Here is a 20,816-nt window from a genome sequence, read left to right on the forward strand (position 1 = left end):
TGCAATGTTGAATCAGTTTGGTGTGACATAAGCACTGGAAAAGAAAAAATTAGGGTAGGAGTTTGTTATAAGCCTAATGAGTCTGATGAGTAGTAGTAGTAGTGGCATGTGATGCAAGAAAGCCGACCGGGCTAGCGGGGTGGGTAAAGTGCCTGCCTGGCAACCCAAAGGTCGCGGGTTCGAATCCCGCCTCGGGCTTGATTCAAAGTATTGCAAAAACCTTGGGAGGTGCATTATGGCCACAGAAGCCGATGCGCCAACAACTACCAAAAAAAAAAAAAAAAATGATGCAAGATAGCATGTGTATGAACTTATGCAGCATCAGCCAAAAAAAAAAAAAAATCACACCATTCCCTCCAAATGCCTGTCCAGTTCCTCGTTAAATTTATTCAACCTATCAACTTCCCCAACGACAGATGGAAGTTTGTTCCAGCAATTAACCACCCGCTGGCTAAAGGCAAATTTCCACACATCTATTCTACATCGGTCTTTTCTTAATTTGAATTTATGACCCCTTAGGTTTGTAATCCAGAGTGGGCCAGTAAATCAGAGAGTCTTATAATGGGGGATTTTAATTTCCCAGATATTGACTGGAATTTGTGGGTTGGTCACTCACACACTAACAAGGCTTTTGTGGATTTATTGGATGATTGTTTTCTATATCAGCATGTTCGGGAGGCAACTAGAGGGAGCAATACTCTTGATTTGATTATCAGTAGTGATTCTTCATGCATTAAGAATCTGCAGATACAGGAACCACTAGGTGGCAGTGATCACAGTGTGCTGAAGTGGGATTTACTCAAGAAGGTAACTACCATCAGGGGTAAAGGGAAGGGTTACTGCTTTCGTAAAGGCGACTACGATGGTCTGAGACAGTATTTAAATTCTGTACAGTGGGACCAACTGATGATGTTACCAACAGCAAACTCAAAATGGAAAGCATTCAAAGAACTTATCTTGGAAGCTACTAGGCTTTACATACCAACTAAGAAATATTGTTCAAGGTTCAGGCCTAAATGGATGTCAGATGAACTAATGAGACATATGGCAGAGAAGAAAAATGCATGGGATACATACAAATTAACATATGACACAGAAGCCTATGACAGATATAAGTTGATCTGTAACCAAGTTACAAAGGAGGATGGGCAGGCGAAGGCAGATTACGAGAAATCTTTGGCAATGAATGCAAAGAAAAACAGCAAGGAGTTCTAAACTCTAGAAGGAAGGGGATGAATCAGATTGGTCCACTTGATATCGATGGTTCAACTGTTCATGATCCTGCTCAGGTAGCTAACAAACTAAATAAATATTTTGCATCTACATTCACACATGAGGAGAAATTGTTGAAGATAAATACAAGAAAGGCACCTGGGGTGGATGGGATCTATCCAGTTATATTAAAGGAGGCAGCAAAGGAAGTAAGCAATCTGTTAGGCATAATTATGAGAGCTTCCTTGGACTCATGGGAGGTACCCACAGACTGGAGATGTGCAAATGTAACCCTAATTCACAAAGGAGGATCAAAGGCTGACACAAGTAATTATAGACCTGTGAGTTTAACTTCTGTTCCAGGAAAATTAATGGAAGCACTGGTTAAAGAAGCACTGCAGGATCATCTTGACAAGAATTCAGTTATAGCTTAGACACAGCATGGTTTTGTTAAGGGAAGGTTTTGCCTGACCAATTTGATTGGATACTATGATGTAGTCACAAAAGAATTGGATGCAGGGAATAACTTTGATATTATATATTTGGATCTTAGAAAGGCTTTTGATACTGTTACACATGGAAGACTGCTGCACAAATTGGAGCAGTGTGGCATTGGTGGCAAATTGTTGCTATGGATAAAGGGATGGTTGAGTGGCAGAAGACAGAGAGTGGTAATTAATGGACACTGCTCATCGTGGACTAATGTTATTAGTGGAGTCCCTCAGGGGTGAGTGTTGGGTCCATTGTTGTTTTCCGTATTTATAAATAATATTGATGATGGTATATCAAGCTTAATGTCAAGTTTGCAGACGATACAATGGTTGGCAGAGTTGTTAAGGACGCTACTGATGCTATTCTGCTGCAACAGGATCTGGAAAGGTTGAGCAGATGGGCTGAGAGGTGGCAAATGAAGTTTAACATTGACAAATGTAAAGTACTACGGGAAACAGCAACCCCAGAGCAACGTATCAACTCTGTGGTACTACACTGACAGTGGTAGAGAATGAAAAGGACCTGGGGGTAATTGTGCAGGCAGATATGAAGTTCTCTGAACAGTGCAGATGGGCTGCAAGAGTAGCTCATGGTGTCTTATATACACCATGAGCAGGAATTTTTGTAGCAAAGATAGGGAGGTGATTATTCCGTTGTATAAGGCAATGGTCAGGCCGCACCTTGAGTACTGTATACAGGTCTGGAGGTCTCATTTCAAGAAGGATGTAGAACTGCTGGAACGAGTACAGAGAAGGGCAACAAGGTTAGTGAATGGAACGAAGGGTTGCTCTTACGAAGAAAGGCTTAAGTTTTGCAAATTACAGTGTCTGGAGACTAGGCACCGACGAGGTGATCTGATAGAGGTGTACAAAGCCTGGAATGGTTTAAGCATGCTCAATGCTGATGGGATACTGCCTCTTGCTCAGAATAATCACCTGAGAGGGCATAAATTCAAATTGAGGATAGATGTGCGGAAATTTGCCTTTAGCCAGGGGGTAGTTGGTTAGTTGAACAAACTTCCATCCCTCGTTGTGGAAGTTGATAGCCTAAATAAATTTAAGGCTCAGCTGGACAGGTATTTCGAATGAACAGAGGGGTGAAGTGGAAGGGTTTTTTTTTTTTTTTTTTGGCTGATGCTGCATAAGCTTGCTTTCTTGCATCATGTGCCTCTACTAATGCTAATCTGAACAAGTGGAAGGATCCCATCAGAATTCAGCGTGCTCAATCCATTCAAGGCCTCATACATCTCAATCAGATCACCGCACAGGTGCCTAGTCTCCAGCCACTGCAATTTGCAGAATTTAAGCCTCTCTTGGTTAGAGGATCCCTTCATTCCCCTCACCAATCTTGTTGCCCTTCTCTGTACACGCTCAAGTAAATCTACATCCTTCCTAAAATGAGGCCTCCAGACCTGTACGCAGTACTCAAGGCATGGCCTGACCATTGCCTTATACAGAGGGACAATCATCTCCTTACTAGCAAAATTCCTATATATCATTTACAAAACCCCATGGCCTGCCCTGGCAGCCTGTCTGCATTGCTCAGAAAATTTCATATCTGCCTGCACAATTACTCCAAGGTCTTTTTCATTTTCTACAACCTTAAGTGTAGTACCACACAATTGGTACGTTTCTCTGGGGGTTACTTCTACCCATATACAGTACTTTGCATTTGTCAAGGTTACACTTCAGTTGCCACTTCTTAGCCCATCTGCCCAAATTATCTAGATCCTGTTGCAGTAGCATACTGCCATTACTGTCATTAACAACCCTGCCAACCTTTGTATCATCCGCAAACTTCGAAATTAAGCCTGATATACCTTCATGAATATCATTGATAAATATACAAAACAACAGTGGACCCAACACCGAACCCTGTGGGACTCCACTAATAATATTAGTCCACGAAGAGCAGCACCCATTGATTACCATCCTCTGTCTTCTCCCACTTAACCATCCTTTTATCCATTGTAGCATCTTACCCTTAATACCATTCTGCTCCAATTTGTACAATAGCCTTTCATGCGCAACAGTGTCAAAAGCTTTCCTGAAATCCAAATGTATGATATCAAAATTATTTTTTGCATCCAGTTCCTTTGTAACCACATCATAATATCCTATCAAATTTGTCAGACAAGACTTTCCCTTAACAAACCCATGCTGTGTCTGAATTATTGCTGCAGTCTTGTCTAGATGATCCTGCAATGACTCCATTATTTTACCCGGAACAGAAGTTAAAGTAACTGGTCTGTAATTACTCATGTCACCCTTCGATCCCCCTTTGTGAATTGGGGATACATTTGCACATCTCCAGTCCATGGGAACCCTGAGTTCAAGGATGCTGTCATAATTATGGCTAAGGATTTGCTTAGCCATAATTATAATTTGTATAATTGTTCATTGAGTACAATGAACAATTATACAGAGACATAGAGTGGGCCAGTAAATCAGTGTCTTATAATGGGAGATTTTGAATAAAGTTCACTGAGCAGTGCAGACCAGAACAGGTCATGAAGTGTTGTCAATGATATATTGGAATTTTGATAGCAGGGACAGGGAGGTGTATGACGGGATAATCCGTCATACAAGGCAATGGTAAGGCCACACCTAGAGTACTGTGTACAGGTCTGGAGGTCTCATTTTAGGAAGGATGTAGAGTTGCTAGAACGAGTACAAAGAAGGGCAATAAGATTGGTGAGGGGAACAAAGGGGTGCTCTTACCAAGAAAGGCTTAAGCACCTACGAGGTGATCTGATTGAGGTGTGTAAGGCCCCGAATGGGTTGAGCAAGCTGAATGCTGATGGTATTCTTCATCTTGCTTAGACTAAGAAACTGAGGGAGGCACAGTTTTAAATTGAGGAAAGATAGTTGTAGAATAGATGTGCGGAAATTTGCCTTTAGCCAGCAGGTAGTTGATTGGTGGAACAGGCTTCCATCTTTTGTTGTGGAAGTTGATAGCCTAAATAAATTTAAGGCTGAGCTGGACAGGCATTTGGAACGAATGGGGGGATGAAATGGGAGGGTTTTTTTTTTTTTTTTTTTTGGCTGATGCTGCATAAGCTTGCTTTCTTGCATCGTATGCCTCTACTAATGCTAATGCTAATTTTAACTTCCCATATACGGACTGGAACTTGTGGGTTGGTCACTCACACTAGTTAGGCTTTTGTGGATTTATTGAATGATTGTTTTTCTACAGTAGCATGTTAGAGAGGCAACCAGAGGAAGTAACCCTCTTGATCTGATTATCAGTAATGATTATTCATGCATTAAGAATTTACAGATAAAGGAACCACTAGGTGGCAGTGATCACAGCTATCTGCCAAACTCATTTAGTTTGGCAGATAGCTGCCAAACTAAATGAGTATTTTGCATCTACATTCACACATGAGGAGTTATTCAAGGAGGATAGAGCCAGATGTTTATCAAACTCTTACAGGGAGTTAAATGATTTTGTAATAACTGAGAACAAACTGGTGGGAGTTACTTAAAGATGTAACTATTATCGGGGGTAAAGGGAAGGGTTTTTGCTTTCATGAAGGTGACTACAGTGGTCTCAGAGAGCATGGGATGCATTTAAATTATCAGGTGACACAGAAGCCTATGGTATATATAAGCTAGTCTGTGATCAGGTCACAAAGCAGGTTAGGCAAGTGAAGGCAGATTATGAGAAATCTTTGGCAGTGAATGCAAAGAAAAACAGCAGAGACTTCTTTACTTATATAAACTCTAAAAGGAAGAGGATGAATGAGATTGGTCCACTTGATATCAATGGTTTTACTGTAAATGATCATTCTGAGATAGCTGCCAAACTAAATGAGTATTTTCATCTACATTCACACATGAGCAGTTATATAAGGAGGAGAGAGCCAGATGTTTATCAAACTCTAACAGGGAGTTAAATGATTTTGTAATAACTGAGAACGAAGTTGAGGAGAAATTGATGAAGTTAAACATAAGAAAGGCACTTGGGATGAATAAGATCTATCCAGTTATGGCAAAGGAAGTGAGCAAACCCTTAGCCATCATTACGAGCCCATCCTTGGATTTGGGAAGTCCCCACGGACTGGAGATGGGCAAATGTATCTCCAGTTCACAAAGGGAGACACGAGTAATTACAGACCTGTTAGTTTGACTTCTGTTCCAGGGAAAATAGTAGCTTCACTGGTTAAAGAAGCATTGCAGGATCATCTAGAAAAGACAGCAGTAGTAATTCAGACATAACATGGGTTTGTTAAGGGAAAGTCTTGTCTGACCAATTTGATTGGATACTATGACGTGGTCACAAAGAAACTGGATGCAAAAAATAATTTTGATATCATATACTTGGATTTCAGGAAAGCTTTTGATACTGTTGCACATGGAACACTACTGTACAAATCGGAGCAGTATGGCATTAAGGGTAAGTTGCTACAATGGATAAAAAGATGGTTGAATGAGAGAAGACAGAGTGGTAATCAATGGATACTGCTCTTTGTGGACTAATGTTATTAGTGGTGTTCCTCAGGGTTTAGTGTTTGGCCCATTATTGTTTTGTTTATTTATCAATGATATTGATGAAGGTATATCAAGCTTAATGATAATGATGAAGGTATATCAAGCTTAATTTCTAAGTTTGCAGATGATACAAAGGTTGAGAGGGTTGTTAATGACAGTATGCTGCTGTAACAGGATCTGGAAAAGTTGGGCAAATGGGCTGAGAAGTGGAAACTGAAGTTTAACTTTGACAAATGCAAAGTACTGCATATGGGTAGCAGTAACCCCAGAGAAATGTACAAACTGGGTGGTGTTGTACTCGGGGTAGTGTAGAATGAAAGAAACCTTGGCATAATTGTGCAGTCAGATATGAAATTTTCTGAGCAGTGTTGATCGCTGCCAAAGTAAGTCATGTGGTCTTGTCAAGGATATACAGGAATTTTGCGAGCAGGGATAAGAAGGTGATTATCCCCTTGTATAGGGCAATAGTCAGGCTACACCTTGAGTACTGTGTACAGGTCTGAAGCCTCATTTTAGGGATGATGCAGAGTTGCTAGAATGAGTACAGAGAAGGGAAACAAGACTGGTGAGAGGAACAGAGGAGTGCTCTTATGAAGAAATGCTCAAGTTATGCAAATTGCAGTATCTGGAAACTAGGCACCTGCGAGGTGATATGATTGAGATGTCTAAGGCCTCGAATGGATCGAGCAGGTTCAGTGCTGATGGGATTCTTCCTCTTGCTCAGATTACAAATCTGAGGGAATGTAAACTGAAATTGAGGAACGACAGTTGTCAAATAGATGTGCAGAAATTTTCCTCAAGCCAGCGGTAGTTGATTGCTGGAACAAACTTCCATCTGTCTTTGTGGAAGTTGATAGCTTAAATAAATTGAAGGCAGAACTAGACAAACGAATGGATGGGTGAAATCTATTTTTTTTTTTTTTTTTTTTTTATCACTTTTTTTCAGTCACTAATAATTTTGTCCAGGCTTTATTAACTTGGTTTAGGGTTGTATTTAGATTTGAAAAATTAGTTGAGAGCAAGTTCAGGTAAACCACATTAGAAAAATTTCAGTTTTATTAATAAATTCATTAATAAAAATCAGTTTGGAGCTGGCTGGAAGGTGGCGTACAAAATATGTACTTTTTTCCAACCTGTTTCTTCAAACTAAATAAAATTCTTTCTTTTTTTTTATGTATTTTATCCTATTCTTTATCATTTGTGTTAGTGTTTTAACATTTCACTGGTCAGTTTCATATATTTCTTGTGATTACTCACTGTTGTTTACTATTTTATTGAAATGATATATAACAGTAAATAATCATGAGATATCTTATACCTAACTAAATAGATAAACTGTATATTGTAACTGTTAACTACACTGAGCCAATACGTTAAAGCCAGCATGAATGAATATTGTCTTTACAAATAGATAAAACTTTTAAATGGCCTCCTCCTAAGTGGTATACCTCTCAAGTGGTTCTCAGTTTAAATTACTTGGGGCTTCAAATTAAAATTGTTCCCATCCACTTAGTTACAATCAACAAAAATGCATATTGGAGAGAACAATGTGCCTGATGCCTCGAAGATGTGAATTGAGAGTTCCTTTCCTACAACTGTGACCCTAGTCAGAATTTTAACCTTGAAAACAACAACTATACGGGATTAATCAATTCCTGCCCATTCAGACTTTTCTATGTTCAGCAGCACAGTGATAATTTTCATAAGTGTGTAAAAGATAGTCTCATTAGGAGACTTATCCAAAGCCATTTTATTAACTATTGCTTAAGCCCATTACCTTCTTACCTTCTTAAGCCCTTTGCATATGTCAGTAGCAAAAAGTCATCTTTACAAAATGTGGTGAACTCTCTTGGCATTAAAAATACCTTTTATCTGAAATCTCAGCTGGACGTGACGTGCGTGCGTGCGTGCAGCAAACGTCTTCAACATATTTAAGCAAGAATCCTGACCACTCCTCTGGATTTATGCTCTTTCTGTAGCATTTTCCTGTAGTGTGAAAAGCTAATCATTCATGAAGCATGAATATTGATTTTGTTAAAATTACATGTGCATAATTTTGTGTATTTTTAATGTCTTTATATGTATATTTTTAATCTTCCCCTCTCTCTCTCTCTTTTATATGTTTTATCTTCTGGTTTGTTTTAGCCTCCTTTCATTTTATTAATAATTATTTGTATTTGTTAAATCCCTACCCTCTGGCTGTAATGGTTAAATCCCTACCTTCTGGCAAAAAATTCTGTCATGTCACATTGAGTATCAATAATTTGTTTGTATCGATGTTTTCTTGGAAATATTTGCATTTTATCCCACTAAAATGAACAAATTCTGAAGATATTTACACATTATATGCATGAGAATGAATAAATTTGTTGTTGCATGTTTAAAAGCTTTACTGTGTATTACTAAATAATAAAATAAATAAATAACACAAACATTGTTGCCTCTACGATAGTCTCCTGCTTTACCTAAAGATTTCTGCTAATTTGGAATGTTTTCTGCAAAGAAGCTGTGAGACTGTTGCCAGAACTACTCTAACTACTCAGAATGTTTCTGTTCACACAGTTCTTTCCAAAGTAATTTTTGCCAAAGTTTCTATTAAAAATTCAAAACATCTGCTGAATAGGATAAAATTGTCAACATTCTAATGGTAAAAAACAAACGATAACCAGAAAGTGCTAAGTCTAACATGTTGTGTGGTGGGGGGGGGATTAGGAAGTATCTACAATTTCACATTCCTGAAGATATTCATATATCACTGTAGCTGTGCAGGTCTTTGTGGCATATTATTTAAAACAGATGCCTTTGGACTTCTTGACAATATTGCTGACTTTACTTTATCATTCACTGACTTGAAATAGTAACTTGCATATTAATATTCTTCTACTCCTAAGAAAATCAATGAAGATGATACAAATGATAATGAAATTTTCCAAAAAACATTTGTTATAACTTTCCTGCAGCAAGCAAGTTAAAGACAAATGATGTAAAGCTTTCATTGAATTTCTTATGCAACTTATACACTTTTTGTTGTGATAATCATTCATTACCATTCTGGTCTTTTCTGTCTGAAAAAATATTTTGCCCAATTTGAAATTTTTATTCAACAAGAATTTATAAAAATGCACTCTGCACAGATAATGTATTTTTTAATATATATATGTGTTATCCACAATGACAGTACGATTAGCTGGCATTATAACTTGTCACTATTTTGAACCAAACCCTTGGAGGCATCAGTTAAAAAGAAAAAAAAAAAGCATAAATAAATAATTATTCGGACTTATCATTCAAACAGAATTATTCAAATAATAATCATCATCATCATCAGCCATTTTCAATCCACTGCAGGATGAAGGCCTCTCCAGCAACTTTCCAGTTCCTTCTGTTTTGAGCACTGGCCAACCATTTACTACCCACAAACTCATGAATTTCATCTATCCATCTCCACCTTTGTCTTCCAGGTTTTCTTCTAGCTCCTCTTGGATACCATTCTGTTATTTTCTTAGTCCATCTGTCATCATGTCTTCAAGCTATGTGTCCTGCCCAAGACCATTTTAGTTCTTTTGTTTTGATAAGAATGTCCTTTACTTGAATTTGCTGCCTAATCCATGTGTTTCTCTTCTTATCTAACAGTCTGATTCCCAATATAATTCGTTCCATTCTTCGCTGTGTAGTTCTCAGCTTCTCTTCCATTCTTTTGGTGAGTGCCCAAGTTTCACTTCCATAAGTCATGGTAGGGAGTATACATTGATTCATTATTTTACGTTTCAGACAAACTGGGATATTGCTCTTCAGTATGTGACTATATTTCCTGAATGTGCTATCCATCCAAAATTTATTCTTCTTTTGACTTCTAGCCATTTATCATTATTACAGCTAATAACTTGTCCCAGATAAGTATATGACTCCACCTTTTCAATTACTGCTCCTTCAATCATTATTTCTTTTTCTGTGGCATACTTGTTCATCATTACTTTTGTTTTAGCCATATTCATCTTTAGTCCAAAATCCTTACTAACTGTGCATAACTGATTAAGATTATCCTCTAATTCTTTGGGATCGTAGCTTATGACCACAATGTCATCTGCAAATCATAAATGGTTTAGGTACTCTCCATTCACATTGACTCCTTTCTGCGACCAGTCTAATCTTCTGAAAGCTTCCTCAAGGGCAGCAGTAAACAGCTTCGGAGATATTGTGTCTCCTTGTCGAACTCCTTTCTCGATTTTAAATTTCCTACTGTCTTTGTCTAGTCTAATAAAGGATGTAGCACCCTCATATATTTTCTTCAAAATCATAATATATGGGGTATCTATGCCTTGTCTTTCCAGTGCCCTAAACATTGCCTTATGCTGTATGGAGTCAGATGCCTTTTCATAATCCACAAATGCCAGGCATAATGGTGTTTTATATTCATTTGCTTTCTCCATTAACTGTGATATTACGTGAAGGTGATCCATAGTTGAGAATCCTCTCCTAAAGCCAGCTTGCTCTTTCAGTTGATTTTCATCAAGTATTCTTTCTAATCTGTTAGTAATGACCCTTGTGAACAACTTGTAGATGTGGGATAACAAGCTAATTGGTCTATAATTTCCAATTTCTGATTTATCTCCTTTCTTATGCAGCAAATAATAATACCTTTATTTAAATTTTTATTTACTAACTTTATTTGATGAATTATTTCATTCTATTGGATTATATTATTTTTGGAACCAAATCAAAACCATCATTTAAATCTTAAGAAAAAGCTAGCTGAGCTCATTAGTTAAACAAGAAAAATTAATTTATCTTACAGGCAAGTATGTGCCAACAAGTAATGTAGGCAGGTAACTCTACCTTAGAGGAAGAGTTCTTCAGTGTGACACAGTCTGATCTCCCATGATGAAGTTTTAGAATTCTTCCCAAGCTGAAATCCAGACCCAAAGATGAATTTCAAAATTTAAATTCAAAAGTTGCAAATTTTATTTAGATATTGGGATTGTTTGTGATCTTGGAGTCTAATCAATTGTCCTTTGTATACCAATAAACTAATTAAAATACTCCACATGGAAAAGTGCCTTTATTAAATCTTCCTTAGTTAGTAGTACCTGTTATGTCTTTCTTGGGTTTAATTCTTTTCCTAAGTTTCTATTTTACAAATTCAAGATCTTTCCATTAAAAATTATCAAAAATTACATCCACAACTATTTTAGTACAAATTCCAGATTAATGATTTTCCATAATATATAGAATATATGAAATATTTAATTGATATATCCATTAACGTTATGATTTATCTGTCAGTGCATAAGTAAGTACATATAACAAACAAATCTAATCAAAGTCAAATGTATTGTTTTTATTCATTTTCACTGAGGATCAAATACTGGAGTAATAATGAAGAACAGGAAGTTAAATTAAAGTGATATATATTTTAGTGAGTAACTTTTTTACAAAATACATTTTAATAATAAATGTATTATTTTAATATAATTTTGCAGTCCTGGAGGTATACCTGCAAAAAATTCTAAAGGCGAGCATCTTTTATTGTTTCTTGGGGTTATTGACATTCTTCAGAGCTTCAGGCTGAAAAAAAAACTAGAACATACATGGAAATCTGTATTACATGATGGAGTAAGATTGGTTTTTTTTATCTTATTTATTTTTATTTATTTATCTTAGGATATGTCATACAGTTAAATGGTATTCACCTAATTATTTTTAATGTTTGACAAACAGTAAATTAAGTTAAAATTAACATAGATTGTACCTTACTTACATTGTGATCTGTTTACAGAACCAGAATTTTACAGTCCTGATTTCGTATAATTGGAACTGACAACCTTGAACTGCATCATTAATCACAAGATTATTATTACACGCTCTCAAAGTTTTAATTTGAAACTGTTAATAAAATTTTAAACTAACATAATCACTCTTTAATACTTTGCATCCTTGAAGACATGATGATATCACAGATAATAAAACCACTTTAAAAGCTTGACAGCACTATGTCTTTAAAAAGCAAAAAAAAAATATGATGCCTTAGGACAAATATGTGATTGTGCCACCCCCTGTTTAGGACTATTCTTCAAGGAGTTACATTAAATAATTACACTTACCTTCTTCTCTAAGATTGCAAGAATATTTGCTGATGCTATCGAGGCAGTGTTAGGTGGGTTGGAAAACTGCTAGCTTGGTGGATTCACAGGCTAAAAGGTTAACAGTAGCCGCAGGCAGAGGCGAAAGTGATTCTTGCACTGCTTCTATTGTAATGAGCAGCAGCCTAGAGAGCAAGTTGCTGGGGATTTTAAGAGGTGCTGGGGGTCATCATGGAACAAGAAAATACATGGGCTGTGTTAGGGTAACTAAGAGTAAGAAAAGGTGCATGTATACATGCATGTACACCAATTCTAGAAGTATAGTAAATAAATTTGATGAATTTGAAGTGCTGATCAAGACATCAAAGGCAGATATTGTTGGGATATCAGAGACATGATGTCACACCAATCATAAGCAGTACAGAATCGGAATTTGAGGAGTACAGTGTATACAGAAAGGATAGACAGGGTAGGAAGGAAAGAGGGGTTATGCTGTTAGTTAACAAACACGAAATCTAAGGAAGTGCATCCAGTTGACATGGGTGGACAGTGCAATGTTGAGTCTGATGTGACTTAAACACTGAGAAAGGAAAAATCAGAATAGGAGTGTGTTATAGGCCTAATGACTCTGATGAGTGCAATGAACAGTTGTATGGAGAAATAGAGTGAGCCGGTAAATCAGAATATCTTGTAATGTGGGATAACCTTCCAGATATTGACTGGAACTTGTGGGTTGGTTACTCCCACGCTAGCAAGACTTATGGCGTGACGTAGCCGAGTGGTCAGGAGCGAGAGTGCATAGCACGCGTTCCTTGAGTGACCGGGGGTTCAAGCGCGTGACTACTAAATACGATAAATATTTGTATTGACGATTTATTGTAAACTCTACTGACTTGGTTGTCGTGCCGGAGTATAAACAGAAAATTTATTTTATTTATTTTTTTGTAGATTTATTGGAGGATTGTTTTCTACCGCAACATGTTCGAGGGGCAACCAGAGGGAGTAATACTCTCGATCTGATTATCGGCAGTGATTATTCATGCATTAAGAATTTGTAGACAAAGGAACCACTAGGTGACAGTGTACTGATGTGGGATTTACTTAAAGATGTAACTACCATCAAGGGTAAAGGGAAGGGTTTTTGTTTTTGTAAAGGTGACTACAGTGGTCTCAGACAGTTTTTAAATTCTGTACAATGGGATCAACTGATGATAATACCAATGGTGAATTCTAAATGGGAAGCCTTCAGGGAAGCCTTAATCTTGGAGACTACTAGACTTTTCATACCAACTAAGAAATACTGTTCAGGCCTAAATGGATGTCAGGTGAATTAGAGGCCCTTTCAAGAGAAGAAAAAGGCATGAGATGCATATAAATTATCAGGCAACACAGAAGCCTATGGCAGGTATAAGCTAGTCTGTAATCAAGTCACAAAGGAGGTTAGGCAGATAAAGGCAGATTATGAGAAATCTTTGGTAAAGGATGCAAAGAAAAACAGCAAATAGTTCTTTACTTAGGTAAACTCTAGAAGGAACGGATGAATCAGTTTGGTCCACTTAACATAGATGGTTCGACTCTTGATGATCCTGCTCAAGTAGCTGATAAACCGAATGAGTATTTTGCATCTACATTCACACATGAGGAGTTATCAAACTCTAACAGGGAGCTAAATGATTTTGTGATAACTGAGAGCAAAATGGAGGAGAAATTGTTGAAGTTAAACATAAAAAGGTACCCAGGGCAGATGGAATCTATACGGTTATAATAAAGGAGGCAGCAAGGGAAGTAAGCAAATCCTTAGCCATAATTATGAGAGCATCCTTAGAGTCAGGGGAGGTCCCCATGGACTGGAGATGTGCAAATGCATCCCCAATTCACAAAGGGGGGGTTCAACGGGCGACAAATAATTATAGACCTGTTAGTTTAACTTCTGTTCTGGGAAAACTAGTTAGTTTCTCCAGAAACTAATCACTTAACTAGTCACTAATTAAAGAGGTTATACAGGATCACCTAGACAAGACAGCAGCAATAGTCTGTTGGACCAATTTTATTGGATACTACGATGTGGTCACAATGGAACTGGATGCAAAAAATAATTTTGATATCATATACTTGGATTTTAGGAAAGCTTTTGATACTGTTGCACATGGAAGATTTCTGTACAAATTGGAGAGGTATGGCATTAAGGGCAAGTTGCTGCAATGGATAAAGGGATGGTTGAGTGAGAGACAGTAGAGAGTGGTAATAATAAAGTAATAAATACATGAATTCACCATAGCATTTTGCGTTTACTATAACCTTTGTTCGTACTTCTAATAACAGCCTTTGAAATCTTCCTATTCCATGACATTATTTATCTTAAGGATATTTAAGCATGTGACCAACAATATGCACTAAGTTCACAAATATTAGGAAACACATAATTCTGGGAAAATAACCCCTTCTCAATAAACAGCATTACTACTACAACTTAAACCCCTGTAACCCTCTATTCCTTTGCCCATCTATCAGGTTATAAGTATACCAAAATGAGTAACACAACATACATTAGCTTTTCAAAATATTAAGGTATAAAACATTGAAAGTATGAACCATGTAAACATGAAATCTTTAAGACATCTCATAATAATGCTTTAGCATTTAACATTAATGTACACATCTTTGGATTTACTAAGGCGAAACCATTTTTCTCACTAGTTCAGCAACAACTTTTCATACACGAGCTTTCATGCTTATAATGTACTGGCCTATGGTCTGTTGCCTCATCAGAAGTCAGTCCTCAAACTTCCTTTATCTAGTAGGATCAGCCTTGGGCGTTGGCCAACTTCGATCCCTCTGGTCGGTGAACAACCATGGATGCTGTTCTGGTCAGAACACTGATTATGAAGTCCTCACTTTCATAACCACTTCTTTTTCTTCTGCACTCACATCTTACAAAACTCTCAACTGCCCCGCACTGAACAGCCCTTTTTATTCCCGGACATCCACCCACACTATTCTATACATTGAACGTCCGAGCTGCATATCCGGTGCTTGACTTTACCCTTTTATGGAAATGGCAGTACGATAGTGTTTATGTGCGAGTTCACTCCTTTCTCAGGTCGAAAGCATTTCACGTGAGAGGGCTGGTATCTTCTGCCCTGCTCCTCCTGTGCATATAATAAAACCTACCCACGTTCATTCTTTTACTGACCTCTCCTGACTTGCGAGTGGTACCCACTGTTCTCCGATTGCACCACTGGGGATTCAGTTTTGCTGTTAAACTACAACGGTGGGTTATTCCTAAATTAACCATGCTGTGTTAATTTGCCAATTAATTTACATAAATCTAATTAAAGGGGGAAAAGCAAATTCCCACTGTGATAGTTGCTGAACTCCACTACAACAGATGGAAGTTTGGTCCAACTATCAATCACCCGCTGGCTAAAGGCAATTTCCCCACATCTATTCTACAATTGTCTTTTCTCAAATTGAATTTATGCCCCCTCAGGTGAGTAATCTGAGCAAGAGGAAGAATCCCATTAGCATTGAGCTTGCTAAATCCATTCAAGGCCTTATACACCTCAATTAGATCACGTTGCAGGTGCCTAGTCTCCAGAAGCTGCAATTTGCAGAACTTAAACACCAACCTTAAACTTAAACATTGGTGAGTGGAACAAAGGGTTGGTAACACCAACCCTTTGTTCCACTCACCAATCTCGTTGCCCTTCTCTGTACTCGTTCCAGCAGCTTTACATCTTTCCTAAAATGAGGCCTCCACACCTGTATACAGTACTCAAGGTGCAGCCTAACCATTGCTTTATACAAGGAGACAATCACCCCCTTATCCCTGCTAGCAAAATTCCTGTATATCGTTGACAAGACACCATGAGCTACTCTTGCAGCCTTTTTGCACTGCTCAAAAAACTTCATATCTGACTGCACAATTACCCCCAGGTCCTTTTCATTCTCCACTACCCTGAGTGTAATACCATCCAGTTGGTACTGTGGGGTTACTGCTACCCATATGCAGTACTTTACATTTGTCAATGTTAAAAACTTCAGTTGCCACCTCTCAACTTTTCCAGATCTTGTTGCAGTAGCATACTGTCATTAACAACCCTGCCAACCTTCCTATCGTCTGCAAACTTAGACATTAACCATGATATACCTTCATCAATATCATTGATAAATACCAAAAACAACAATGGGCCTAATGCCAAACCCTGGGGGACTCCACCAATAACATTAGTCCATGAAGAGCAGTGTCCATTGATAACCACTCATATCTTCTCCCACTCAACCATCCTTTTTTATCTATTGTAGCAACTTGCCCTTAATATCATACTGCTCCAATTTTTACAGTAGTCTTCCATGTGCCACAGTATCAAAAGCTTTCCTAAAATCCAAGTATGTGATATCAGAATTATTCTTTGCATCCAGTTCTTTTGTGACCACATCATAGTATCCAACCAAATTTGTCAGACAAGACTTCCCCTTAACAAACCCATGCTGTGTCTGAACTATAACTGCAGTCTTGTCTAGAAGATCCTGCATAGCTTCCTTAACCAGTAATTCCATTATTTTCCCTGGAACAGAAGTTAGACTAAGAGGTCTGTAATTACCCATGTCATCCTTTGATTTCCCTTTGTGAACTGGGAACACATTTTCACATCTTCAGTCCATGGGGACCTCACCCTAAATTCAAGGAAGCGTTCATAATTATGGCTAAGGGTTTGCTTACTTCCTTTGCTGCCTCCTTTAATATAACTGGATAGATCCCCTACACCCAAGTGCCTTCCTTATGTTTAACTTGAACAATTTCTCCTCCACTTTGCTCTCAGTTATTACAAAATCACTTAGCTCCCTGTTAGAGTTTGATAAACTTCTGGCATTCCCCTCCTTGAATAACTCCTCAAGTGCGAATGTAGATGCAAAATACTTATTCAGTTTATCAGCTACCTGAGCATGATCATCAATAGTCAAACCATCCATGTTAATTAATAGTAAATCTAGGTTTGATTAATACTAAGCAGCAATGACAATATAAATTTATTGCCCTGGTTAAGTTTTGTAAATTAATGTATTTGATTAATCATTCCTTAATTCCCTTAGAATACTTTCCAGATTATCTGGCATAATTGAAATATGATTACAGAAAAATGCAATTTCTGCCATTCCTGCTTGATTTCTATTATTAATGTATAGTAACTCTCCATTTAAATTTGAAGTAAAAATAATGGTTTTGATTGCATGATATCAAATGTCTTAAATTCTTTCAGGATACAGTATCTGTACATAGGCCTAATTTTTATGCTCAAAGATTTCAAGATTTCATGGGAAAGACTGTTTTTAAGAAAGTTCCCTCATGTAAGCATCAGTTTAATTGTATTGAAATTAAAATTTCTGTATTATATTATTAATCAAAAATAATGAATGAATGGAAACTATAGTTCTAAAGCTTCATTTCACTTTTATTATAAAGAAACTTTATATTTAAAAAAGATGTATTGGCACATTGTAAATTTTACTGTAAAAATATGTATATTTTTATTTTACAAAATTGGCAGAAAATTACAAATTTATAAAATATTTAATAAATAAAAATTGAAGTATTTCATTACATTTTTGCAGTTTTTGTATTTAAAAATATTTCAGTTTCTTTTGATTTAATCTGTATCTATGTAAAAGGTGAACTGCTTCTTAAAATGGCAAGCTTTTCCATTTACAGAATAGTACTTAAAGAAATCTTATTGTGAGATAATAGAGAGCAATGCTTATAAAATATCACCAGTGACCAGGTCTTTGTGTGAAGAGGAGAGAAAAAAAATCTAAAAAGACATTTTTGATATTGGATCAAAATATTTTGCCAGTACTTACGATTTCACTGTCTAAGACTAGAGATGATTCTAGAGAATGCAGATTCCTATTTGATTGGCAGATCATTAGCAGCTTTGACATTAAAAACTGAATTCAGTAATTTAGTGCATTCCAGTTCTTCATGTCTTATAATTCATGATTCTTCAATTTTTGGAAATTGAAGAATTAGTCTCGTTTCCACATACTAAAAGTATGTGGAAATTGGTATGTGGAAACGGGACTAATTTTATAATAAACACATGAATAAAAAGTTCATTCAAATGAAAAATAATTAAAAAGTTAAAAGAAGTTGCATATTTATTAATCAGGACCGAGTGGTCAAGGCCCCAGACCTTGCTGTACTAGACTTAGCACTGCATAAGGTCATTAAAAAAGTTGCATATTTTTCTGTTGTTTAAGACAAATTGTGTGTAAATCTAGAGAAATTTTTGAGGAAATTATGTAAAATTTGCATATATGCTGAATAGATTTTCTTTTACAAGGACTGTACAACGAAAGAAGATATTATCTAGATAATTGTTAGCAAATGGGAGCCACTGAAAGGACATAGATGTGCTAACCATATGTGAATGTTATCATTTTCTTTAATTATTTCAGAAGTTGGCATCTCAAGGCTATAAGAAAACAATTCTAGGAGACAGGAATATGTAACTGTGGCAAAAGCAAAGGATGTCCATGGAAAACAACATTCAAAGACAACCAATATCTGACCTTAGCAGCCAAATGCAGCTGGAAAATGTTTTCACGTCAACTTGCATTTGAGCTCTCATCAACCACAGGTTATGCTATTTAAGGTTGTAGTAGAAGTAGTAGTACTAGTAATTGAGGCATGTGATGCAAGAAAGCAAACTTATGTAGCATTAGCCCAAAAAAAAAAAAAAAAAAAAAACCATTTCACACATCCATTCCCTCTAAACATTTATCCATTTCCTCCTTGAATTTATTTAAGCTATCAACTTGCACAATGACAGATGGAAGTTTGTTCCAGCAATCAACTGCACCCACTGGCTAAAGGCAAATTTCTGCACATCTATTCTGTAACTGTCTTTCTTCAATTTGAATTTATGACCCTCAAATTAGTAATCTGAGCAAGAGGAAGAATCCCATCATAATTGAGCTTGCTCAACCCATTCAAGGTCTTATACATCTCATTCAGATCACCTCGCAGGTGCCTAGCCTCCAGACACTGCAATTTGCAGAACTTAAGCCTTTCTTGGTATGACCATCCTTTTGTTCCCCTCACCAATCTTATTGCCCTTCTCTGTACTCTCTCAAGCAACTCTACATCCTTTCTAAAATGAGGCCTCCAGACCTGTGTGCAGTACTCAAGGCATGGCCTGACCATTGCCTTATACAAAGGGATAATCACCTCCTTTTCCCTACTAGCAAAATTCCTGTATATCATTGACAATATCCCATGACCTGCTCTGGCAGTCTGTCTGCATTGTTCAGAAAATTTCATATCTGACTGCACATTACTCCCAGGTCTTTTTCATTTTCTACCACCCTAAGTATAGTACCACACATTTGGTACATTTCTCTGGGGTTACTTCTACCCATATGAAATACTTTGCATTTGTCAATGTTAAACTTCAGTTGCCATTCAGCCCATCTGTCCAAATTTTCTAGATCCTGTTGCAGTAGCACACTGCCATTACTGTCATTAACAACCCTGCCAATCTTTGTATCATCTGCAAACTTCAACATTAAGCCTGATATACCTTCATGAATATCATTGATAAATTTACAAAACAACAGTGGGCCCAACACCGAACCCTGGGGGACTCCACTAATAACATTAGTCCACGAAGAGCAGCAACCATTGATTACCACTCTGTCTTCTCCCACTCAACCACCCTTTTATCCATTGTAGCAACTTACCTTAATACCATACTGCTCCAATTTGTACAGTAGTCTTCCATTCGCAACAGTATCAAAAGCTTTACTGAAATCCAGTTGCATCCAGTTCCTTTGTAACCACGTGATCGTATCCAATCAAATTTGACAGACAAGACTTTCCTTTATAACAAACCCATGCTGTCTGAATTATTACTAGTCTTGTCTAGATGATCCTGCAATGCATCTTTAACCTGTGACTCCATTATTTTTTACCTGGAACAGAAGTTAAACTAACTGGTATGTAATTACTTGTGTCACACTTACCCCCCCCCCCCTTTGTGAACATTTGCACAACTCTATTCCTTGGGGACTTCCCATGAATCCAAGGATACTCTCATAATTATTGCTAAGGGTTTGCTTTGCCTTTGCCACCTCCTTTAATATAACTGGATAGATCCCATCCACCCCAGGTGCCTTATGTTTAGGTATATGATGTCTGTCTGGTTTAAATAAAGAGAGTTGATTTGAATTTCTATACACCAGGCCCAAGAGAACCTGTGTATCATGGCTTTCAGAGTTGGGATATTATTCTTTGATCATATTGAAGGATCAGACTCAATAGTTAATCTAAACATTGTTACATCTTGAGAGAAAGTACTGTGTAATATGGGAAAAAATGTGGTTTTGTTATTAAGGAAATAGTGATGTGGGAAGGCATCACTATTTAATGGCTGCACACTTTATCCATGTCTTCAAGGGCAGAACCTTAACCGCTTGATGATATAGAGATGAAATCTTACAACCTTGTGTGATTCTGTTCCCAGATACAGTTGGTCCCCGG

At 37.1% G+C, this 20,816-nt stretch overlaps 1 protein-coding gene across 1 annotated transcript in view; it reads left to right on the forward strand.

Moving 5' to 3' along the window:
• Positions 1–20,816, forward strand: part of LOC150075211 (phosphatidylinositol 4-phosphate 5-kinase type-1 alpha-like) — a 271,058-nt gene that overhangs the window by 201,822 nt on the left and 48,420 nt on the right. The window contains exons 13-14 of the mRNA XM_090388401.1: positions 11,678–11,810; positions 17,539–17,626. Of these exons, the coding sequence (XP_090244527.1) occupies positions 11,678–11,810; positions 17,539–17,626 (221 nt within the window). The remainder of the gene's footprint in view (positions 1–11,677; positions 11,811–17,538; positions 17,627–20,816) is intronic.

The sequence above is a fragment of the Mastigoproctus giganteus genome, chromosome 14 (genome assembly GCF_048544385.1).
Source record: "Mastigoproctus giganteus isolate SK-2022 chromosome 14, ASM4854438v1, whole genome shotgun sequence".
Classification (NCBI taxonomy): domain Eukaryota; kingdom Metazoa; phylum Arthropoda; class Arachnida; order Uropygi; family Thelyphonidae; genus Mastigoproctus; species Mastigoproctus giganteus.